Source organism: Clinocottus analis, unplaced genomic scaffold (assembly GCF_023055335.1).
Source record: "Clinocottus analis isolate CAN_PGR_092001 unplaced genomic scaffold, fCliAna1.0.p SCAF_5, whole genome shotgun sequence".
Lineage (NCBI taxonomy): Eukaryota > Metazoa > Chordata > Actinopteri > Perciformes > Cottidae > Clinocottus > Clinocottus analis.
Window position 1 is genome coordinate 579,443 of NW_027176207.1, and position 25,805 is coordinate 605,247.

The 25,805-nt window shown below is 46.1% G+C and overlaps 2 protein-coding genes across 2 annotated transcripts; both read right to left on the minus strand.

Annotated features, from left to right (window-relative positions):
• Positions 1-47: 47 nt before the first annotated feature.
• On the minus strand, positions 48-11,050 carry vamp2 (vesicle-associated membrane protein 2). The gene is made up of 5 exons (XM_068600494.1): positions 10,516-11,050; positions 5,507-5,600; positions 5,157-5,315; positions 4,911-4,962; positions 48-4,720 (listed from the first exon to the last, which is right to left on the minus strand). Coding segments are annotated over exons 1-5 (324 nt in total). The 5' UTR covers positions 10,518-11,050; the 3' UTR covers positions 48-4,703.
• Positions 11,051-13,433: 2,383 nt separating this feature from the next.
• mpp1 (MAGUK p55 scaffold protein 1) lies at positions 13,434-23,189 on the minus strand. Its single transcript, XM_068600984.1, has 12 exons — positions 22,863-23,189; positions 19,757-19,885; positions 19,584-19,662; positions 19,113-19,198; positions 18,948-19,016; positions 15,935-16,131; positions 15,741-15,844; positions 15,577-15,657; positions 15,354-15,434; positions 15,059-15,261; positions 14,592-14,666; positions 13,434-14,509 (listed from the first exon to the last, which is right to left on the minus strand). Exons 1-12 carry the CDS (start codon positions 22,983-22,985, stop codon positions 14,333-14,335), a joined length of 1,404 nt encoding a protein of 467 aa, XP_068457085.1. The 5' UTR covers positions 22,986-23,189; the 3' UTR covers positions 13,434-14,332.
• Between the last annotated feature and the right edge of the window lie 2,616 nt (positions 23,190-25,805).

Consider the following 25,805-nt stretch of genomic DNA (forward strand, 5'->3'; position numbering starts at 1 on the left):
ATGTATTCTCTTTCTAAACACACACGTGGTTAGTATGAATTAAAGCAAGAGGTCTATCTTTGTATTGATAATAAATTTATGCTTATTGATACAGGTCAGATAAGGTCCCAGAATTGCAGTCAAAATTGCATCTGCTCATTGTTGCACACCCACAAAGCACGTGAAGCACACACAAAAGTACAAGTTGTCATACTGTTTTTCCAATATACATATATTTCATGATGTTCATCAATATAATAAGACATTGATAGATTTACACTACAATTATTTTATGTACTTCAGTTTTTCATTCAGTCTCCTTTTCTTTACGTTTAGTTTCTAATCCCAAATGACAACACAATAAATCTATCAATAAATAAGAGCAAAGTAACAGAACAGCGCGTCGCCCGCGGCGCTCCGGCCCGATCCCTCCTGAAGGGCCGGAGCGCCGCAGGCGACGCGGCGTCCTCCTGCACCCCGAAGAGGAGTCTACGCCTTCCCCCAAACAAACAGATTCAAACAAAAATAGATCTTGTCGATACAAACGTCAATCTGATGTAAACTGTAGAATCATCCTCAGCGTTCTGGACAGTTGAAGGTAAAAATACTTTCCCATTAGCCTCCTCTCCTTCAGCTCCACCCCCAGTGCTGACACACAACTCAGTGACATCTGGACTTATTACTAAATTGATGCAAAAGAAAAACACAATATTTGGTCCGAAAATCAAAACATACATTAAGTAGAATATTGTGGTACTGTGACCTCTGCTGAGCGTCCAGAGACTCAACAGGTTCCCTCCTGCCGCTGCGCCCGGCCCGTTAGAGGCGGCGTGAACGTTTCCGGCTCTGAAACATGTTACGCAACGCTTTGTGGAAACGTTGCGTCTCTTTTCTCTTTCTGCTTCTCTCCTTCCAAGTTTGAATCACAAGTTATCGTTCGAACCTGGAAGAGGGTCTGCGCACGTTCTCGCTCTTCCCAAATGAGCCGAGCGCAGCGTTTGACTCGAGGCCGCTGAACGATCCCAGAGGCCGACGATGAGACAATATTCTGCACCCGATCATGTTCCACCAAAACCATCGAATCACAACAGAAAAAGTGCCACGGTGTTAAAATATATACGCACTCCTTTTCATACAGACAGGAAAGCGACAGAAAAAAGAGAGCGCTCACTCCATTCTCAGCTTTGTGACTGTTCTCACAGCGGGCCGCGAACAGCAGTCCTACCCCAACCAGTAGTGACTTCAGCCCACTGCGCGGTGACATCTGGAACCCTTTCAGGATTTCATATTGCCAAAAACCCAATTGTATACTTTGCTTATATAGTTTAGTCCTCATATATATTTTGGTAAATGACTAATATCTTAAACCTGAGGATATAGGACCCCTACCCCCCAAAACACCCCATACACAACACCAAACAATGCAGATTTTTATCACGTTTTTCTCGTTATTTTTGATAGCGTATAGTTCGTTTATGTCGTTTCCTTTTAGAACTCGGCAGCACGATGGAGACAGAAAGAAGAGTTGTGCTATTATTAGTTACAGGATCTTGTGTCTTGACACTTGTTCCAGATTAGAGGCCCTCGCCCGGCGGGCGGCGGCTCGAAGCTCAAGGCGTCGTGTTTTAGTTCAACTTGCATATGTTAGACAAGCCACACACACACACACACACACCATGAGAGCATGTGCACGAGTTACCAGGTCTGTCATCTGTGACGGGTCGGGGATTTAAACACTCGGGGAGTTTGGATGACCTGTTTCTCTCCACTTGTTTTTGATGGCAATTGGCAGCATAAGCATGGAAATCTGGTCTTTGGTAATCTTCTGCAGTTTATGTTTGCTTTGTTTGAAAGAAAACACGGAGAAGGAGGAGGAGGAGCAGGAGGGGGAGGAGGAGGAGGAAGGTTCGGGTCCTTCCTCCTCAGGACTGTAACCGGTCTGCTCGTGTACTTCAGCCTCACTCTGAGATTTAAGCGGCCTAATCTGTCGGGATAAACTGGGGATATTCCCGAGACAGAGCTATTCTAACACACACACACACACACACACACTCACACACATTGATGCATCTGCGCTGACACAGACACACAGACACACACACACACACACACACACACACACACACACACTCACACACATTGATGCATCTGCGCTGACACAGACACACACACACTCACACACACACACACACACACACACACACACACACACACACACACACTGTAGGATTCTGAATCAGTGGTTGAGCTTCGGGGCGAGTTCTTCACTCGGCTGGTGGGAGATAAAAAGTCGTGTTGGAAAGAGACAAGGCTGCTAAGGCTTTACACTTGTTTTAAATATCGTTGGTGGCTTCGTGGTCGTTTTCTTTCCAGCCTCCTAGTAGAACATTTAATGCATTTTTACTTTAGTTTAGTTGCTTCCCGTTCTGCATGTGTTGAAGCGACACGAGAGAGAAAGTCAGATATTCTGAAATGGAGGACAACGTGTTTGAAGGTCCTCTCACGCGCGTCAGGCCTCAGTCTGACCGAACTCACGGCCTCCTGCTCGTTAGGTAGTTCACTCAGGAGAAGATGCCAGAAACATGTAAAGATGTCTTAAGACCAAACCAGCTCGGGCACCAATGAAAGAAATCCGCAATAAGAATAGAAGCCTCTCCCTTGTTGCTTGGCAGTGGAAACGCACAGAGCTGAATTACAAAAAACACAGCAGACGGAGTAAAGAGGAGCCGCTGTGGCAGCAGCAGTGCTGATCGCACACGTCCTCTTTACCTGCCTGATTCACACAAAAATATACTATAATAAAAATAGAATCTATTATATTTAAAAAAGAAAAAAGGCCTTAACTAGAGGGAGAAACACGGACAGAGCCACTGCGCTGGCAAAGACACTCTTCTGAGGAGCGCTACTGTTTGTTAGCGTTAGCGTTAGCTTCTCTTCTCGACGGGACGTTTCTGAGCCGACCCCACAAGCCGCTGACCAAAACTCTACTGTGAATTTGTCCTCATTAGCCTCGGTCCCTGTTCCTGGATTGCAAATAAGGCTGAATTATCTCTCTTTTTCTTCTGCATGTGCTCTTGGTGAGGAGAGGTTTCGCTGCATGAGGATCTCCTTTGGCCAGGCTGCTGACCGGCCAGACAGCGCCATCAAAAACAAGCTTGTTTGTGCATTTTAAACAGATTCTTTTGTCCTGCGGCCGCTCCCCTGCAGACGAACCGTGTGAGGGCAGCTTTCACTGGAATATTCTACAGAGCGAATAGAGACTAAGGCTTTCAGTGTCTACGTAGGTAACGGGCCAGCAAGCGTTATGGAAATTCATCAATTTATGCATTAGAATTGTTTTTTAAGCCCATATCCACAGTTTGACATGAATGACATCTCCAGTTTACTGTGATGTGACGAGAACATCACATCACAAAAGAAAATCATTTGGACAGATTGAAAGTCTAATCCTGTCGATCCAAAACGAACCCTTACAGCTATGAACTATTCTTCTTCTATGGTTTTTATGACCGACGTTTTCGACACAAGTTTCATTGCGTGGTTATTTTTTTTAAGATACTTACACTTACATGTGCTACGTAAGACCAATTGCACTAGACTGCAATGAAGGAATGTTTTCGAAATAAGACACTACGTAATATTGAAATAAAAAAGAAACATCTACAGACATTGGTCCGACCGTACTATGGCAGTTTCAGAAGGTATCAGAGGAGCTGGATGTGTTCCAGCATGCTGACAGACAGCGAGGGAACGCAGAGATGAAACAGAGGGACGGTCCCAAGAAGAGGGCCGGAAAACCAGGAATACCAGGAATTAGTTTCACAATTCATGCATTATTTGAATGTCTGGTGGACGTGAGTGAGCATTAACTCGCCCGCAGAAGAAGACCTGAACTCCTGGACGGCGTCAGGTTGCAGACACGAGGAGCCGAGGCAGTTTGTCTGAGTGAAGGCTCACAGCTCTGGAACCTGACGCCATCTTTTTGAGTTCTGGTTCTCCGGCTTGTTTTGGGCTTTCTGACACGAGTAACACAGACGACCCTCAGGAGGTCCTCCATCGTGAAGAGGACAATAACTCCACTTTGCAAAAATACATCGAAGAGAGAGAGAGAGAGAGAAAGAGAGAGAGAGAGAGAGAGAGAGAGAGAGAGAGACAGAGAGAAATAGAGAGAGAGACAGAGAGAGCAGGGCGACAGGACGATGATAACATGCAAGATACACACTTTGATTAATAGGCAGTAGTTAACGCTGAAGCATACGTAAAATTAATACAAAAAATTAAAAAATACAAAATGCACACACACACACGCACACACACACGCACATACACGCACACACACCTACAAAACAGTATATATCAGAATAAAACTCTACAAAGAACTATATATATATGTCAGTTATGTAACAATTATCGCCAGTTGTTGCTTCCTTTTCTGTTGTTGCATCGTCACAAGTGTTTGGTTCTCAGTACGGCCGGCTGGAAAAGCCAAGAGGACCCAGAAAGGAGACGCGCCACACACTCACAGGACAATATCGACGGGGGTCCGGGGGCCGGGTGGTGGCCGGGGGGCCGGGGGGCCCTGGAGGTTTAGGGGCGGGACATATCATCGAGGCTAATTGGGAGATATAGATAATAAATGAATTATCGTGGTTAATTTTGTGATCAATTTGAGGGTTTTTCTTCTGTAGCAAGGAAGGGTTAGACTGGGGTAGGAGCAACTCTTCTTAGGTGCTGAAGTACACTGCAAGAAAGGAAAGAAAAGAACTTGAAAGTCACAAAAATGCCCGAGTGACAAGTCTTATATCACACCGTGTGTGTGTGTGTGTGTGTGTGTGTGTGTGTGTGTGTGTGAGAGACTGTTCTAGCGTTGATTGGGTCCATTGAGACAACGATGACAAATATGTGTGCAGAAAAGTGAGAAAGGTTCTTACCAATAATGACGATGAGGATAATCACGCATATCACACCCAGGATGATCATCATCTGTAGTCAGAGAGAAAGTCATCAGGAAAGCAGTCAAACATCATCCTCCTCCTCCATTTGTAAACCAGAACCCCCCACATGGTCTGAATGCTTCTTCCTGCAGATCTTCCCCTCTTTGTGTGTGAGCATGGCGGCTGAAGCGGCTTCATGTGCGGGTGTTTGCTCCTCATGCCCGTGCGTCTGCATGTCCTCACCTTGGCGTTCTTCCACCAGTATTTATTCTTCAGTTTCGCAGCGCTGGTCTCGAACTGAGAGGCTCCAGCCTGCAGGGCGTCGGCCCTGTCGTCCAGTTCTGACAGCTTCTGATCGCGCTCCAGAACCTTATCCACGTTCACGCGCATGATGTCCACCACCTGCGGAGACAGGCACAGCATGCAGCGAGCCGTCAACACACAGCTCATGAAGGCCCACGTCATGAAGCTGCGCATCGCAAACAACGATTTGTGCTTTTTCACTTCAAATTGGCGAGCGGAGCAGATCGAGCTGTCGGCACGTGAACCGTGACGCTGCAGCGTCTGAGCCTCAGCGCGGCGGCGGTACGCACCTCGTCCACTTGAGCCTGAGTCTGCTGCAGACGGCGGTTGCTGGTGAGGTTGGGGGGCTGATTCCCATCTGCGGGGGCTCCAGCTGGGGCAGACCTGGAGGGGGGGTCACATGGTCACATGGTCACATGGTCAGCTGGTAAAAACATTTAAAATACTACAGTAACAACAACAACCATTCTAAATACACATCATAAAAACGTCACAGGCTTCGTTTCCTCCATTTGCAAAAGAAGACAGTAGCTTACATACATACATACATACGTACATATATATATATATATATATATACATACATACGTACATATATATATATATATATATATACATACATATGTACATATATATATATATATATATATATATATATATACATATATATATATATATATATATATGTATATACACACATGGTGTTGTAAGACGCTGGTCGTGTCGCTCTCTCCGGCTCTATGATATTTATATTTTCCAAAGAGGAAACATTTCTGGTTTGCTTTGTTGGTCTGTTGTGTGTTTGTTGTGTAACTATTGTCCTGATTTACATAACAACTGGATGTAAATGATGAGGGCAGATACGTGATTTATTTTTGTACTTTTGTTTTGAGATGTGACCTTTTTGACCTTGGCTGACATCCGCGCTCTCCGTCTGCCCTCTGGTGTGGATCTGTACACACAGATATCTAATGAGGCTAACGATGCTGACTTGCTGTAAAGAGCATTGGTTGTTTTGAACTCACTTGTGATATTTACTCACAGAGTTGAGCGCAGCGCTGGGAGCTAACAGACGATGCAGCGTCACGGAGACGCAGCTCGTACTGCTGGTGAGCACACACAGGAAACTTTACCTGCTGTGATGGCTTTGAGACTGAAGCTAGAATCACATCAAACCATGTGAAGATTTACTGAGTTCCAGAAAGTGGTGATGATTATCTCTTGTCACAAAGAGAATCAACCAATGAGGTTCAGCTAACGCCAAGTGTGGGATTTGTCATGTCATGCTGCACTGTGCCCGACGTGGAGCCCTGAGCATCCATCATGACGAGAGGGAAACCATGAAGAAATGTGTCTTTGTGTTAACACACATACACACACACACACACACACACACACACGTATGTACCTCTGCTCTGTGCAGCAGAGAAACAAACACACCCCAAATGCTCAAAGAATACTAACAGGTTACCAATGTTAGTTTAACATTTCAACCAAAACAGAATCACTCATCGTCCCATCGAGCTCCTGCTGCCTGAATGTTAGAACAACCTCAGTGGAGCGACCGCTTCAGGGGAACAGATACTGTCTCATGAACCTCCTGCAGCTCCTGCAGCTCATGCAGCTCATGCAGCTCCTGCAGCTCCTGCAGCTCCTGCAGCTCCTGCAGCTCATGCAGCTCCTGCAGCTCCTGCAGCTCCTGCAGCTCATGCAGCTCCTGCAGCTCCTGCAGCTCCTGCAGCTCCTGCCATCAGAATCATACAGCTCAACATCCTGTGACAGCTGAGCCACGACCGACAGGAATTAACAGAATTGGTAGAATTTGCAAAATATGTCAGATTTCCCATTAATGCTTTATTCTCTTTATTCTAAGAGGAACGTCGAACGTGTGTAATCGGATGCGTGAAGACTCCTCTTGAGTGGAACTGGAGCTGCATGTCATCACTGAACTGCAGAACACAAACAGTACGATTGATGAACTATGATTACATAAGGAACAACACGCCTGTCACAAACAATATTAAATGAGGTTCGATCCTACTCTCAGTTTACCTTTGAGAGTAGTATGTGTCCATTAAACGTCTTAACATAGTCTGGGCATTAAATCTTAAACATTCTGTAACCCGATAGCAGACGCATTAATATAAAGCACACGAGAAAGGCTCAAGAGGCTTAAAAGACTTAAATATTGCATGTAGCGTTGAGTAGCCTGCTTCATTCAGCATGCTTTACTGCTGTCTATCAACGCAGAGAACCAATCAATCAATATCACACAGGGAAGCTGCTTCTAAAATTAGAGCGTGACATTGACTCAGGCCGTAGTATCTTCTGACAAAGTTCCCTGGTTGTAACTCAGCTGCTACAGGAACTCTGTATAAAGGTCACCTTTACGCGCTCACACATCACTAATCCTCTAACAACAAGAAATCCTTTGGATAGTTGTCCTGCTGCTGCTGCTGCCGTGCTAATAGACACCGACAATATAAACCCCCCGGCCACCTGTGATGTAAATCATGGGGAAGTAGTTTGACTCGCTTTATACAAATAACAAAACATGTATAAATAACGTGTATTGTTTTGGTTTCTTGAGACTAGAGAGCTCAGGATTCTCTAAAGGCAGCAAGCGTCTGAATCCAGAGCTAAAGAAGTGTCAGCGTGTGTTACTACAACATGCTAATACAACATGTTACTACAACATGCTAATATGACATGTCAATACAACATGCTAATATGACATGTCAATACAACATGCTAATACAACATGTTAATATAACATGTTGTATTAACATGTTAACATATCATGTTAATATAACCTGTTAATATAACATGATATATTAAGATGATATATTAACAGGTTATATTAACATGTTAATATATCATGATATATTAACATGTTAATATAACATGATATATTAACATGTTAATATATCATATATGTTTGCTTCTGTTCTCTTGGCAGCACGAGTATCGCCACAGAGCTGTAATGTGTGCTGAGCTTCACGCCATTGTCCCCTTTGACCTGACCTCCACACACACACACACACACACACACACACACACACACACACACACACACACACACACACACACACACACACACAGGTGGGGTAGCTGTGTCCATCGGCCCTTTTTGGTGCACAATCTTCCTTTTTAATTGGAAAGAGTAAAGTGAAATTTGCGCCGCTGCTCATGCTCTCGGGGTCGTGACATCACTGATGGATTCATCGTCTTTCAGAGTTACACAGAGAGACGCGAGAGGTGAAGGTAACACACTGAACCCGTCTCTCAAAATGTCCGCTCTGCGTGGATAAAGAGAGCACATACGCCAGCTACAAGACAATAATGAGGGAGGCCAGCGAACAGAAAGAAACAGGAATTAGCGTTTGAATCAAACATCACACGCTGAACAGAAAAAGAGCCTTTGATCAGTTAAAGGCAGCTAACCCAACACACTGGACTCCACTGATAACACCTGATTCACCCTGAAAGACCAATATATTCACCTCTCCTTACAGACGCCTAATAAAACAGAAGAGTCATGTGTTTCCAAAGAGCGCTGCTGTGACATTGTGAGCAATATCTCACACTACACGTATAAATAAAACACCATTTTACATTTGATTAAACTAACGAGGAGCTACTCCTTTATTTTAGGATGAATACATTTGTGTTTTGTTTTTATTTTGCGGTCACTGTCATGAAAAAGCAGCCTGTCTGTCCTTCAGCACTGGACAGCGACGTTTCAGCACTGGACAGCGACACAGACCAACAAACACAACACAACGAAAAGAAAACATCTCCAGCCTCACAGTGTCTGCTGCTGGAAGAGCCCGACCCACCGCGAACACACACACGCACACGCACACACGCACACACGCGATGTGCTGTCAACGCGTCACGTTTCACCACGAGCACGAGCGCGGCCTGTAAATACAGCCAGCAGCTCATAGATGAGGAGGAAGCACCGAGGAGGATCTCACGTGACAAATGTTGGAGACAAATGTAACACACACACACACACACACACACACACACACACACACACACACGCACACACACACACGCACACACACACACGCACACACACACACGGAACCAAACGAGTCTTCATCGTCGTGTGCTGCTGGCATCGACGCGTTAACGGCCTCTGTGATACAAACAACGACGACAGACGCGCTGCCTACCCTTTATATGTGATATATAAATAATATATATATATTTATGTACAGATATATTTAAATATACATATGTACAGATCTATTTAAATATATATTTATGTATCTGTCATGTGCCGTAAACACAGAGGGACGACGAGGTCCGAGGAAAGGAGCCGCGCTGAGGAGGTGAATGTGTCCTTAAGTCTGCAACATGGCGATGTGACTGTCCGCCCTCGCGCGACAATTGACGACATACAGTAGGAGGCCCCACGCACACGCACACTCACACACACGCGCTCGCGCACGCTGCACATATCGCGGCCACTAGGCCTATAAGCTTCAGCTAATAATACATCGTCTGTAATAAGGTCTGAGGACGATCCGTCGAATAACGCGCACGCGCTGCGTGGTCTCCATCGTGTCCTTGCTGTTGCTCGAAGGAGCTTCACCTGTGGTTCAGCGACGCGCGCACACGCACACGCACACACAATGGAGGCCTGTATGTGTGCAGAGAGGACATTGTTTTTATTGCCGTGCTTTCTCCTGCGTGTGTTTCAGCAGCTCGTGGGTGATCACGCGCACGCACGGTGTCCTTTTCACAAATCTAAACCAGTCCGAACTGGAAAAGATGCGCGCGTGCTGCTCCGGTTATAACACGAAAACACGGGAGGAAAAAAAGAGAAAAGCTCCAGACGATGAAATACAAGAGACACGCGACGAACACGGAGCTCGTTCACGAGAAAACACTGAATACATATAAATACACAAGAATACATATAAATACACAAGAATACACATGAATACATATGATGAGGATGTTTAGAGAGATACACCCTCCATCTGCTCCAAGGTTAGGCCGGCGCTCCCTCACACAGGACCACACGCACGCACACATACACACACACACACACACACACACACACACACACACACACACACACACACACACACACACACACACACACACACACACACACACACACACAATGACACGCCACAGCGGTGGACGTTAATGAAACTCGGTCCATCTGATGGAGGAGCCGCGCACACAGCATCCGTCACGGGGCCGCTCGGCTCCGGGCGCGTGCACGGGCCGGTGGGTCGTGAACAAATGAGCGCCTGAAGAGAAGCTCCACACTCACATGTTCCTGGAGGTGTTGGCTGGACAGCTGAGCTGAAGCTGGGCAGTGAGCGCGGTGCGTGCAGCGGGAAGCTTCCTCCTCCTCTGGCTGCTGAGCTGCTGGTCGCGTCTCTGCCGAGTAGCCGAGGAGCACTGAGCTGCTGCTGTCTGCCGCTGCGCGCTGACCGAAAGAGAAGCCCCTTCTTCTTCTTCTTCTTCTTCCTCCTCCTCTTCTTCCTCTTCTTCTCCTTCTCCTTCCTGTTTCTACGGCGCCTGCAGGCTGAGCTGGACCCGGAGCTGTCAGCGGTCCGTGTAGTAATGAAGGTCTAATAAACAGACGCCCGGATTAAGGTGGACAAAGATGGCTCGGTGACGTCAATGGACGCGCGCGCCGGAGCTGAAATGGGTGACGGGAGACTTCACACGCGCCGCGGGGCGTGCGGGGGCGCGCGCGGGGGGATCTGTGGCGCGGGGGTCGGGACCGTGTGCGCGGTGTGTCGTTACACGCGGGGTGTCGCGGTGCCGCCTCGGTTTCAGAGCATAAAGCTTTTATTTGGACCGAAAATCTGAGTGTCAACAAAATGGCGCCGCTCGGAAGGGGGCGTGGCCAGCTTCGCAGTAGAGTGACGTCTCCGTGAAGATGAATAAAGCCGCTGAAGCTGCCAGTCCAACATTAAAATAACGAGCTGTGTTATAATAACGAGCTGCGTTATAATAACGAGCTGTGTTTAAATAACAAGCTGTGTTTAAATAACAAGCTGTGTTTAAATAACAAACTGTGTTTAAATAACAAACTGTGTTTAAATAACAAACTGTGTTATAATAACGAACTTTCTTTAATGTCGAGGCATCGCGACGAGTGAGCTGCGGCACACACACACACACACACACACACACACACACACACACATGTAATGTTATTAGATAACAGCCTCACGAACTTGTTGGAGTAAAAAATACTTATTATATATATATATATATATATATATATATATATATATATATATATATATATATATATATATATATATATATATATATGATGGCCCATACTATTATGTGTAAGGACAATACACACATGTTCATTCATGTTCATTCATTTGTTCGTGTGAGTTACATTTACATTCAATGGACTTGTTGTTGTTGTTGTTGTTGTTGTTGTTGTTGTTGTTGTTGTTTCCGTGATGTTGGTCCTGAGGAACACAGGAAGACAGAGTCTCATGAAACCTGTTGTATAATATTGAGATATAAAATGAGATCCTTCATATGTGTTTACTGTTGTTGTGACTGTAAATCCAATCAGTCAAACCTGCAGTTACATATTCAAGCTGCTAAACTACAGTTGACTCATCAGATGACATCACAGGTGAGTTCATAAACTTTAATCTGAACTCTCTCAATAACCTCCAGAGTTCTTTCACTGGACTCGTTTCTTCTTTCTTGTTGAGTCTGTTTGGTTTTATTCTTTTCATTAATAAACTCTCTGCGTATACACATGAATGTTGCTGTGGATGTATTCTTACATTATTAAGTTACTCATATTACAGTTTTTGTCGATTGCTAAAGGACAGCGAGCACAACTGGAGTCACATGTGCAAAACTCTGCCTCAGTCTGCACAGCAGCAGCTCATGTGAACAAACTAGTTCTTTTCTCATTGCTTGAACAGTTTTCAAAGCTCTACACACTTATCACATGACTTTAACACAACCTGCACAACACTGTGGATTCACAGCACTTTGTTCAAACGCTGACACACTGCTGTCAAACTGTGAACATTCAACACAGAAGAGAGTTCAGCCTCGTGCCTTTAAACTCTGATGACTGCAACTTCAGCTGGAGGCTGAGCAGGTGTCTTGTTTTAGACACACACACACACACACACACACACACACACACACACACACACACACACACACACACACACACACACAGACAGACAGACAGACAGATAGATAGATAGATAGATATATGTATATATATATATATATATATATATATATATATATATATATATATATATATATATATATATTTATCTATATCTCTATATATGTCTATATATATTACAGTATATATAGGTAGAGCTCAGGAAGATTAATTTTGGAAAGAATATCACTCTTTTCTTTGAATAAAATATCATTTTGTATGAAGTCACTGAAGTAGTTCAAACTGTAAAGATGAAGTTTGTATTTCCTGTGTTGGTGTGTTGGTGCTGGTGTTTTTCCTCAGTGTGTTGTGAGTGACAGTGTGTGTCATCTCAGTGAGGGTTGTGTATAGTGTTTGGCAGCACTGAGTGTGTGTTGAGCCGTGTGTTAAGAGTTGTGTTGCTTGGAATGAGTTTTGCAGGTGAAGTGAACTGTTCAGGTGAGTGTTGGCAGTGCAGACGGAGTCAGAGTTTTACATGTGACTCCAGTTGTCCACGCTGTCGGTTAGTCATCGAAGAAAACTGTAAGTCATTTAGAAAGAAGCAGCACTGAATTTAATAATTTGATAGAAGTATCTCCATCTGTTCTCACAAGAAAATCATTTAGTGGCAATTTCTTTGATTTAGTATTAAGTGATAAGCATTGTTCTGTGGTGGCATATCTATATCTATATCTTTAGTCTTCATGCATATTGTACAGGGTGAGGACTAGAGCCCACCTGGTGGCGCTGTAGGACAGTTTGTCTAATTGCTCGCGGCTCTGAATGAAAAGTATATGGAAGTAGAGAGCTTACATAATGAAGCTCATATCAATATTTTGTGTTCTTCCTGATCTCGTCCCCTGACCTTCAGACTGGAAGATACAGAGAAAACCTAAATGATAAATAATCAAATTTGACTATTTGAGAGTAGTTACTCTGACGCTCATCAGCACGCAGCCTGTCAGGGTTCAACACAAAGTCATGAACATGAAAGGAGACAGAATGACTCAAACACAAAACTATAGTTTTCACATGATATATTTTGATTTTATTAAGGTACAATTTTGACAACGCAACCAGGAAACTGCAGCAGAGAGAGAAGCTGCGACCACGTCGTCATGCGTAACCTGTAGCTCTCACACGGGACTGAAGGGAGACACATCGTGCAGCTCCTTACGAAGTCTTGATCTATAATTAATCAAAGCTTTGAGCCGTGACGTCTTCAAACCCAAAATCATAAAATAGGATGGATATTGCAGCGGCTCTGCGGTGCCGGACACCGCCGTGTGTTTCCTGCTTCCTGTGGATGGAGTTGAAAGAATCTTTGTGCCGTTTGGAGATTCCCCGCTGACATAAAACTGCCATTGTGTGCCCTCTCGGGACAGCAGGTTCCCCCACGGCACACAGGAGCAGTTGCAACAGAGCCGTTTATTCATTTATGTTTTGTTTAAAAGTGCCTTCACGTTCCCCCCGTGAGATGTACAAGGTGGACCAGATGAGACGTGACGTCCTGTTACACTGGAGGAACAAACGGTTCTACGATCTCAACTTCATGGCACAATCTAACTAAAATCCTGATATTTAAAAGGGAGGATTTCATTCACAGTTGTGGTCCTATTTTGCATTCGCTCACGTTCCAACAATCACAAAAGGCATCGGCACCAAAACTATCCCCAAGACCTCTCACTCCTGAACATGTCACCCCGAACATCCTCCAAAGGGCCTCAACGCTCTAAAATAAACCCGCCTACATATTGCTTTTTTTATTTTTATTTATTTTTTGGATGCATTTGTGCAAATAAATCTCAGTGACAATTAACAGGAACCAAAAGTACAGCCACACACACCTGGGCCGCCGCTCACTGGTTCTGGTGTGAGGGCGATATTGCACTGCTTTGTTTCTAAACGGGTGGTGTACTGACGCCGGCGTCGGTCAGTACACCCATGACACAGGCACCCACTGGGGGGTGGAGGTGGCGCGCTCCATGGCCTCCTCCACGCCCTTCACGCTCTCGTCCACGTCGTTGTTGACCAGAACCACGTCAAAGAAATGTCTGTATGTGGTGAGGATGGCGTCCGACTCCTTCTGGATCATCTGCAGGTTTTCCGTCTAGGAGACAAGACACAGGAGGGTTAAGCGGCGCTGCAGGAGCTCGGCGGCGCTGCAGTGGACTCGGGTGAAGGTGAAGCACCTGGGCGGCCGTGTCGGTCGGAGCGATGAACACCACGAGAGGCGCGAAGTCAGCCGTCCGCAAGACTTTCAGGTTCTGCAGTAAACGTGGAAGAAAAACAAAAGAATTGTGTTAAAGTGACATAGAAACCGCTTGTAAACATTATTCAACACGTTCATGTCATGTTAGTGCTTGTTATACCTTTGACTTCACTTGGGAAAGGTATAGGTCTAACTTACCCACACATTTTAATTAATACATTCATATTACCTACTCACACCTTCATCATTGAAGTGAGTGAAACAGGACGCTAGAGTTCATGTAGTTCTCTCCATATTAACCTACAAGCAGCCAGCGCAGCAGAAAAAGAGCTGATGCTTGACGCACGCTGATCTTTCAATGTTAAGTGCCAGCAAACCGGCATGAAAAGCCCTTTGACTTCATTTGATGTTGAATGAATAACACAAGTCCCTCAGAGACATGCAGACCTGTGGTTCGATGACCATCAGAGCGATTCGGTCTTGCTCGTGGATCCCCTGGATGGTCTTAGTTTTGGTACCGAACATATGTCCCTGGAAGCTGCCATACTCCAGCAGCTCGTTTCCAGAGACGTACTTGGTCATGGCTTCGTTGGAAGTGAAGTAATACTCATGTCCATCCTCCTCCTCCTTGCGTTGGGGTCTGCTGGTGTCTGTGCAGAAGGTTCAACACTCAGCAAGAGGACAAGTCATCAAACCTCTAGTGAAAGAGAGGAAAAGCATCAGAGGCTGCTGGTCTACTCACGAGTTGGAGGGTAGGAAAACTTCTCAGGGTATTTGGTCAGGAGCGCATTTTTGATGTGGCTTCTTCCGACGCCAGGTGCACCTAAAGAGACAGATGTGTGTTCAGCATTCAGCTCCAGGTCTGAATCTACATTCACACTCAGGTTTTATTTGTGTTCTGCACACGTTGGAGACACCGTGTGCATCAAAGGACCGACAGAAGGAACGAGTGACGAGAAGCTCACCGATGAGCAGCAGCGTCTTCCTCTTAAAAGCAGGAAGCCGAACGACCTCCTCGTAAGAAATCACATCCAGCTGGTCGAAGACTGCAACAGAAGAGATTCTGCTTTAGACAGATCTACACATGAGCGCTGGAAGAGAAGAAGTCACGCTCCTCGTCTGGACTCACTGGAGCTGTGCTTCGCCAGGTATTTGTCTTTGCACTTCTTCTTCTTTCCAAACGGGCTGCAGGACTGGCTTCCCTCTCTGGCCTTGCTCTTACTCGCCACCCTCCTGGCAGTGTGAAAGAGAGATGGAGGTTAACGTTGGCGCGGCGAGGTTCACGACATCACGTCCGTGACAACGCGTCTCGGAGCCGTTTACCATTCCTGCAGCTCCGGGGAGGGAATCAGGCCGGCGAAGTCGGCGGCGCCGCTTTCCACTCGGCCCTGCCACCAGTTGGGATCCTGCTTGTTGATGATCTGAATGATGTCGGCGGTTTTAAACTTAAGCCCCGCCTCTTTGCACGGGATGAGGTCGTCCTTGGTGGGGTCGTAGTCAAACTGAGCCCTCATGTACATCTGCAGGTGGAGAAGAGGACATGTGGTTATTAATGTGTATCTGGTGACAATAAAGAAACCTCTGCAGACCTCACCACATGTTTATTGTTTATTGTTAAATGTTTATTGTTATGCAGCTCCCACCAGGACACATCCCTTGTATATGAAAACACACACGTCAAGAAATGATTCTGGTTAATGTGTTCAATCTCTCATCATCTAGATCAGCTGTGATGTACAGGTGTTTATTGTTGCTGAACTAAACTAAACTTACTTTTTGACAGTTTCTCTGAACTCTGAAGACACTTTCTCCAGTTTTTATTTAATCTCTTGTGATATTTGTCACAAATGATATACTGCTGTACTGCAGGCCATTTATTTCCATGAGAAATGTAATATTCAACATTTAGTTTTTCTTCTATGCAGAGGGACGTTTCAAGTTGATGCTTAAAATCACTTTTCTTGAATGTGTGTAGCAGAAGTTGTGTTAACGTTGTGAGCCTGGAGGAACCAGCTCGTCTCCACAGACCGACAGCATCTACACAGAGGAACTAATATTCTCTAACATGCATTTAGAGTCTGCTATGGTTAACTGGGAATCCATCCGTTAGCAGAATTCACATGTTCATGACATGATCTCAGGACGATACGTACAGTGAAAGTGATCAAACCATCATCACGCTGATAGAAAACATATTAGAAGAAGCAGAAGCTACGTTTCCCCAGAACCTCTCAACAGCCAATTAAAACGCTCAGATCCAAACTTACACTTGTAATCTATTTTTTTGAGAGAGGAAGAGAGACGTTTATGTACCAAACCCTCCTGAAAGATCACAACAGGAACACATGTAGATTCTCCTCAGGGTGAAATATTACTATTGTTAGTCGAGTTCAAGAACATTTGTGGTTTCCCAAAGTTCTTCCAGGGACAGTTGTGCACAGAAGAAGTGAACACATGTTGTATTTTGGACAAAGAGCGGGTAAACTGGAGTGGGTTGGGTCACCAGAAATGATGCTCTATGAGCATGAAAGAAGACAGAAGTGTATTAATAACTACGTATGAAAGGACTTTACACGTCGAGGTAGACTGCCATCACTGACCACAGCACAGCTACATGCAGCGATAAACTGTATGAAGACAAGAGCAACGTCCCAGAATGCAATGTTTTCTTTGTGGTCATTTAATTAAAGTCATGATTTGATGACGCAACATCACGACAGGAAGCGCTGTAATGGCTGCTGTGGCCAGCAGATGGCAGAATGAAGCACACAGTGGTTCAAGTCATGCTAGCTAGCACAACTAATGTGAGCGACGCTCTCCAAGTTTAAACTCCTGTCATAATCACCTGTGCTGCTCACTGACTAACAGGACAGTCACCTGACAAAGAACAGAAGCTGTAAGGAGCAACTCGTGCAGGAGAAGCAGAACCCAGCTGCTCCAGAACCCAGCTGCTCCAGAACCCAGCTGCTCTAGAACCCAGCTGCTCCAGAACCCAGCTGCTCCAGAACCCAGCTGCTCCAGAACCCAGCTGCTCTAGAACCCAGCTGCTCCAGAACCCAGCTGCTCCAGAACCCAGCTGCTCTAGAACCCAGCTGCTCCAGAACCCAGCTGCTCTAGAACCCAGCTGCTCCAGAACCCAGCTGCGCTAGAACCCAGCTGCTCTAGAACCCAGCTGCTCCAGAACCCAGCTGCTCCAGAACCCAGCTGCTCTAGAACCCAGCTGCTCTAGAACATCACACTGAGCTCATCGCTGGGTTTACTCACCAGCATCACAGTGTGAGACATCACACACCACTCAGACCAAAGATAACACATCACAGGTTATTACTGCTGTTACCCCACAGGTCATGTTATTACCCCACAGGTCATGTTATTACCCCACAGGTCATGTTATTACCCCACAGGTCATGTTATTACTGCTGTTACCCCACAGGTCATGTTATTACTGCTGTTACCCCACAGGTCATGTTATTACCCCACAGGTCATGTTATTACCCCACAGGTCATGTTATTACTGCTGTTACCCCACAGGTCATGTTATTACCCCACAGGTCATGTTATTACTGCTGTTACCCCACAGGTCATGTTATTACCCCACAGGTCATGTTATTACTGTTATTACCCCACAGGTCATGTTATTACTGTTATTACCCCACAGGTCATGTTATTACCTCACAGGTCATGTTATTACCTCACAGGTCATGTTATTACCTCACAGGTCATGTTATTACCCCACAGGTCATGTTATTACCCTGCAGGTCATGTTATTACCACAAAGGTCATGTTATTACTGTTATTACCTCACAGGTCATGTTATTACTGCTCTTACCCCACAGGTCATGTTATTACCCCACAGGTCATGTTATTACCCCACAGGTCATGTTATTACCCCACAGGTCATGTTATTACTGCTGTTACCCCACAGGTCATGTTATTACCCCACAGGTCATGTTATTACTGCTGTTACCCCACAGGTCATGTTATTACCCTGCAGGTCATGTTATTACCCCACAGGTCATGTTATTACTGTTATTACCCCACAGGTCATGTTATTACCTCACAGGTCATGTTATTACCTCACAGGTCATGTTATTACCCTGCAGGTCATGTTATTACCCCTCAGGTCATGTTATTACCCCACAGGTCATGTTATTACCCCACAGGTCATGTTATTACCTCACAGGTCATGTTATTACCCTGCAGGTCATGTTATTACCTCACAGGTCATGTTATTACCCTGCAGGTCATGTTATTACCCCACAGGTCATGTTATTACCCCACAGGTCATGTTATTACCCCACAGGTCATGTTATTACCCTACATGTTATGTTATTACCTCACAGGCTCGGGACCGGCTCGGCACGTTGGGAACGATCTTCATCGTGACGACTCCGTTGGTTTCTTTCTGCGAGTGAGCTCATGAGTGTTACAACAGTTGTGTAGGAGCAATGATTACATGAAACATCTGCAGTGGCAAGAACATCATGAGATATGAACTTACCAGGATCTTTTGCAGCTGATCTACAGTTTGGTTTGTCACACTTTTCCCATTGATTTCTGCTATTTCGTCCCCTTCATGCAGAGAGCCTGCAGGGAGGAAGAACCAGAGGAAGACGAGTCACTTTCACAAATCTTCTGTTTCCAGCTTCTCTGCTTGATGCTTTGTGTTCTTCATCTGCACCAAACATCTCTTCTCCTGGGAGATAAACTCAACACCAGGAAGGTCTTGAGCCACGATGACCGCGAGCCCAGTAGAAATGACTTTTTATTCATAAATTATTACTGACAACTAAAAAACGGAGTGGCGGTCCGAATCATACGTCATATCAGCATAATGTAAACAAAAACAAAAGATATGTTAAACCCTGAATCTTCGGCTTGTGTATGAGAGATACCACACACACACACACACACACACACACACACACACACACACACACACACACACACACACACACACACACACACACACCTTGTCTGTGGATCAGGCCTCCGTGCAGTATTCTGGCCACAGTGCAGCGCTGCTTGTTGTTCAGCTTCAGAGTGACTCCCTGCAGACAGACCACCGTCAGTGAGGAGGAACACACACATATTAAAGTGTGTAATGTGTGTGTGTGTGTGTGTGTGTCGGGGCAGAAGGCGCACCATTGGCTCCGAGGGGTTCTTCTCAAACTCTACTTCCTTCATCCTGGTCACGTCTGTGCCGTTCATGTGTGCGGCGCTGCCGTTGGTCAACACGTCCGCCCCCTTCTTCTCGTAGGTTTGCATAGCAGCCTGTCGGGAGGGAGAAGGAGAAAAAGGATAAAACATGTCTTGTGTTATGTCACGCAGAAGTAGATCAACATGTGAAGCCTCCCTTAAGCAAACCCTTTAAGCTCCAGTCCTCTGGACCATCAGATCTTTATCACGCTGCTATCTGCAGAACTGCAGTGGAACTTTTTGCTCATGTGTGCCAACAGCCGTGTTTCATTTGCAGTTTCAACATATGTTCGAGGTTGAAAATTAACCCGGCGTAATCACAGCTCATTAGCCGCGTCCAGTGCTGTGGTCCACCTGGTCCATGTGGTCATGGATACCGCCTCTTCAGGAGAGCAGCTTTAATGTAACGAGGACCTCTTGTTTGGTAATGAGATAACAACACGAGGCTGTGGAGTCACACGTTTACACAAAGATGAGTCCAAGAGGAGGAAATCCCCAGAAAACATCCGTCCTCCTTCAATAGTCAAACAGATGGTCTGTAGTTTAGATTGTAGTCAGAAAACATGTTGTTCATGGAAATGACACATCAGCACTGCTTCAGCAAAAGAAACCACATTATCTATCTTCCAGCATCAGCACTGCAATAAACCAATAAACATCTTCATGGCGTTCCTCCTCCTCGCCGTGAGATGAGACGCTGCATACTGTAACAGCAGCTCAGAGGCGCTAAGCCAGGAATGTCTCCCGTTGATTTCTTCTCTTGAGTTTCATTCATCTTAATAAAAAAGGAACTGGTTGCGTGAACAGTGCTGGGCTGCGTGCAGCCATCATGACAGACCTCAGTCGTGTTTACTTGTGCAACGTGAGAATTATTTACTGGCCTCGTGCCGCCGCGCAGGACTGTGCCGTTTGGATGGCGTCCAATAGAGAACCGATGAAATTACATCTGAGGAAAGCGTCTGGGCAGCAATCCTGTTACAGTTACGATCCACACAAACAAATCCATCCTGAACAACACGCGCTGAGGCACATCTCTGAACGTCTCTTACTTGTTGCTCCTAATCCAGGACAATAAAACTTATTTCTGCAGACGATGGTACGGTTATGTTGTGGAACCATGTACCGCTCTTCTCACGACGAGCGTAAAATCACTTGATGAAAGTGTAAAAAAGTACCAGAAACTAACATGTATTGTTGTTGTAGAGAGGCTCCTGTGTAGGAAGGGAAACACACTCAACTTCACAAGGATGAGGTGGTCTGTCCCCACGGCACAGAGCCGGAGACCTTACGTCCTCCCAACAAAGTGCTGACCCGACCGACAGGAAGGAAACTGACTCAATCTAAAGGCTGAAAAGAAATAGATGTGAACAACGAGCCCATCACATCCAGATAACCACTGAATGCAGACGCCCCGTGTGACACCTTTCAGATCACCGAGAGGAACTTTTAATTAAATGCGTCTCGTGAGGTTTCGACGATGACAGCGTCAGCGCTATCTCTCGCACTATCAGAGCGTGAAGTGATGCTTTGTCTCAGTGTGTTGCAATCACGGTCCTCCACCCTGTGCAGGGACGGGCGGAGCGCTCATGTCGCTCATGGGCGATTGAGGAAGAAGACAATCTCTGCAGGAGATAACGCCTGAAGGCCTGGACCTCATTGTCCGGCCTGCGTTCCTCCTCGCGGCCTCATGACACTCTGATCGCGTTAGAAAGCGATACGCCTCTTTCTCCTCTCTCGGGAGACGACGCGTCTCTTCAAGCCGAGAAGTAGTATTTACGAATCATTTATAAATCAGGGCGGGGTCTGCGGCTCGAAGGGCAAAGACGTATTGATCTCTTGAAGGCACGCAGGAGGTCAACGCGTGACCTACACGGGACCAGGAGAGTTATGATGGATTGTACAGAAACAGTCAACACGTGAAGCCTGACTTGTGTAAACTTGTCTGGGTCCCATAGTGACGAGGAGAAGTGTGGCAAAAATAACAAGTTACGCAACTGCGCTGACACTGAAATGAATGACTTGTTTATGACGGTGAGCTCGGTGAGTCTGGAAGCCCTTCAGACGAGCAGAGCAACACTCCTGGGCCGGAAACACAGAACAGAACGTCCACAGGACACTCTCACACTCACACTCACACACACACTCACACACACACACACACACACACACACACACACACACACACACACTCTGTACAGAGGTTCATGGACCACGTGGTGGCTTATTAAAAGACACTGATTTCACATATCGGCATTGAGCAGACGAACACGTCCCCAGATTGCAGACTGAAGGCCGTTAAAGTGCAAACTGCTGACGTCAGGAGGAGTTTCCCTCCACTGCTGACTCCTCACATTCACTGAGGTTTAGGACAAAGTGTTCCCTGAAGGCATCACTGGCTGCTAAATTCATGCCTTGAGGTCATCAGTCACTTCAAAAACAAAAGTTGCAGCAACAGTCTGAGGTACATTGTGGTCTCACATGTGTTTAGCTTTGAGGTGCTTTCACACCTTCATCTGGCTGTAAGGAGGAAAACAAGTCTTCGTGTTAAAGCCCAGCTGGTACATCCAGTCACTGCGATGCAGTAAACAACAACACAACAATCTCTCGTTCAGCAGCACTTGTAGCTGCAGGAGAGTTCACGGGCTCACTGTAACGGGATCGCGCAGAGAGAGAATGACGTCATAACGGCTCGTTTCCCCAGTAATCAGATGACTTCCATACGTAGTTTAGGGTGGAAGTGAAACTGCCGATGTAAAGTCTACTTGGATCCCACTACAGCTGACTGAGCAATGCAGTGGTTCACACCCACACACACACACACACACACACACACACACACACACACACACACACAGAACTGATTTGAAAAATAAGAGGCATATCCACATGCACAGTCCATTGTTTCAATAGCCTGGGTCTATTTTTAGAGATCTGGCGGAGGAACAAACAACATGTGTCCCATCTCTGCTTCCCCGGAAGCAAACATGGACACCCAGCTCTGGGGTCAAAAATAAATAAATAAATAAATGAAGGGTTGAACCCGACCGCGTACCTTGTCAGACTTTGGCTTGTTTTGAAGCAGCTGCTCCAGGTACAGGTCGGACAGCGCTGTCCGGACGCTGCTCACGGACTCCAGAATGACGGCGGGTTCGTTTTTATTGGATTTTAACGTCATCGTCCCGTTAGCTGGAGAGAAAAGGAAAGAAACCGATGAACCCGCTCAAGGTCCGCAGCTGCTGCTGCTGCTGCTGCCGCGACCACGTGACCTGTCCGTCCGCGAGGTGAAGGTCCAAGGTGTTGATCAGCTGCAGGTGAGGAGCACGAGACGTGTGCTGCGGGACACCGCTGACAAAGCAAGTCAACACGCGACTGCTGCTGCTGGGAGGGCTGGCTTATGCTGCCTTCAGGGCCGCGCCGCCAGCTCGGACATCACACCACTCGCGTTGTTTCCGTTATCCCGTTTATGTAACTGCTCCTCCTGTGGCACGACAGCACAGAAGAGCATGTAACATGATGTGTTTTAGTCTTCTTGTAACGCCAACACTATGTGCTGTGTTTAGAATATACTTTAGCAGAATGCATATGCTAAATGCGTCTTATGTGCTTATGTAATACTTTCTGTAGATGTATACATTCATTAAGACAAAAGTTACACGAGTGAATGCAAATCTATATTCATAGCCTACTGTTTGGCTTTTTTTATTTGGGTTTTCAATATTTGATTCCACAATCTGCTGTAATTTAACCCACTTTCAAGTGATGTGTGAGACCCCACACGAAACCATAAAGACATACAATAATAATCATGCATAAGAACTGTCGCTCCCATGTTGTATGGCTTCTTAACGTCACGTTCTGATCATTTAAAAAAGTCCACCTTCAAATATCTCACTCAGTTCGTGGAAACCCAAACGAAAGTACACATTTCCGACAGTCCTTGAATGCGGCATTACCGCAGCGTTCTCAGCAGGCTGCACTACCAAGCGACACGGAAGAGAAACGCCGGAGTGCTACTGGCGGTCATCCCTCAGATGACTGGCCGGGATGTCCGTCACACTGCAAGCGGATGCTGGGTGATAATCACCGAGGAGAAGACCTGCAGGTCACGTGACGCGTTAATACGCAGGCAGGCAGTCACCATGCTGACTATTGTGTACAGATGCAAAATAATTATACAAATGCACTTAATTTTGACAACCGGGTATATGGTTACATATTTAAATATACAATCAGGTTATTTTCCCTGATGGTTCCAGTCCCTTGTCCTGTACGTCCTATCCCAGAATTAAAATGTACATTTACACAAACTGTACTTTGGGTCCCTGAAACCAAACTGATGACATGTTCAACAGAGAAGGCCAAACCATGCGTGACCAGAGGAGAGGCCCAAGCCCTGTGTGTTGTCCCTCCACACCAGGTCCAGTCATCCTCCATGACTCACCTCACACTCTCCTCCACAGTCACTGGTCTGGGAGGGAGGTTTGACCTTCACCTGACCTTTAATGACTGTATCAAATATCTGTGCAAAACCTCCTTTTATTATTTTAGAAACATCTCCAAACTCCGCCCACTTTATCCCTCTCAGACGCAGAGCAGCTCGTCAACACTGTCATATCTCAAGACTGGACTTCTGTAACTCACTGCACTGGGATCACTGGGATTACTGGGATCACTGGCAAGAACAATACATGCAATCCACCATGGACCACCAGACCGGGTCCCTAACACCAAGCTCCATTCAGAAGTTATGAATAAAATGCATTATTATTATTGTAGAGAGAATACACAATATGCCTCATCTTGTATAACGCTAAAGGGAATTCTTTACTTACGCACAAATCACTCCTGTCAGTAAAAAGGTTTCTCACAGACGCTTACGTCAGAACACGTCGTAACAGTGAAATCTGTTTGGATGCTTCTATCAGGGTTTATGCATCATGAATCTTCTTCTATTAAACTTCCCGATCTATACGGACACCAACGTGTGCAGCAGGGCTGAAGCCGTTCTGCATCGCCTGCTTTCATTGTGACGCCCGCCAAAACAGACCATTGGGAATTGGGAAAGCGGCGTTCAGCCGGTTGTGTACTAAGAGCAGCCATTTGCCCGTGAGGACTCCAGAGGGAGCCAGCATGCAGGTTTGTACCGCCGCCACTGGCTGACTGACATGGCCTCTCTGACGCGTCTTGTGAATGTGGGGTTAGCCAGCTGTTAGCCTCACCCTCTCATTCAGATAGCTGTCAGAGTTCCATCGTGGAAAAGGCCTCTCGTCTGTCACAGACTCCCCTCATTCACCTTCTAATGATGACTTCGTTTCATCAGCGTCCAGCTGAATCCCTAAGGTCTCCTGTCAGGTCGCATCAGTTACTCTCTTTCTGCCCATAGTTGCCCTCATAGTCGCCCTCATAGTCGCCCTCATAGTCGCCCTCATAGTCGCCCTCATAGTTGCCCTCATAGTCGCCCTCATAGTTGCCCTCATAGTTGCCCTCATAGTTGCCCTCATAGTCGCCCTCATAGTCGCCCTCATAGTCGCCCTTATAGTCGCCCTCATAGTTGCCCTCATAGTCGCCCTCATAGTTGCCCTCATAGTTGCCCTCATAGTTGCCCTCATAGTCGCCCTCATAGTTGCCCTCATAGTCGCCCTTATAGTTGCCCTCATAGTTGCCCTCATAGTTGCCCTCATAGTCGCCCTCATTTCCTAAAGGCCAGCATTTCCTCGATGAGGTTGGGCACCTCATCCAAGACAAAGACAATTCAGCTGACATCATAAAACGTGCACACACAGCCGTTGTTACATGTTTAATGAGGCAGTTATGGGCTTCTTTCACAGGAGACTTTTGAATTTGTCACAGTAAGAAAATGAATGAAGTCGGACTATAAGTCGGACTATAAGCTGCTTCAGTTCCAGAGTCCTGGTTTTGTGACCGCGGGCTCGCTGTCACAGTTTACGAGAACAGAGCCGTCGCCTGCACTATGACAAGATGGCCGCTGTAAAGA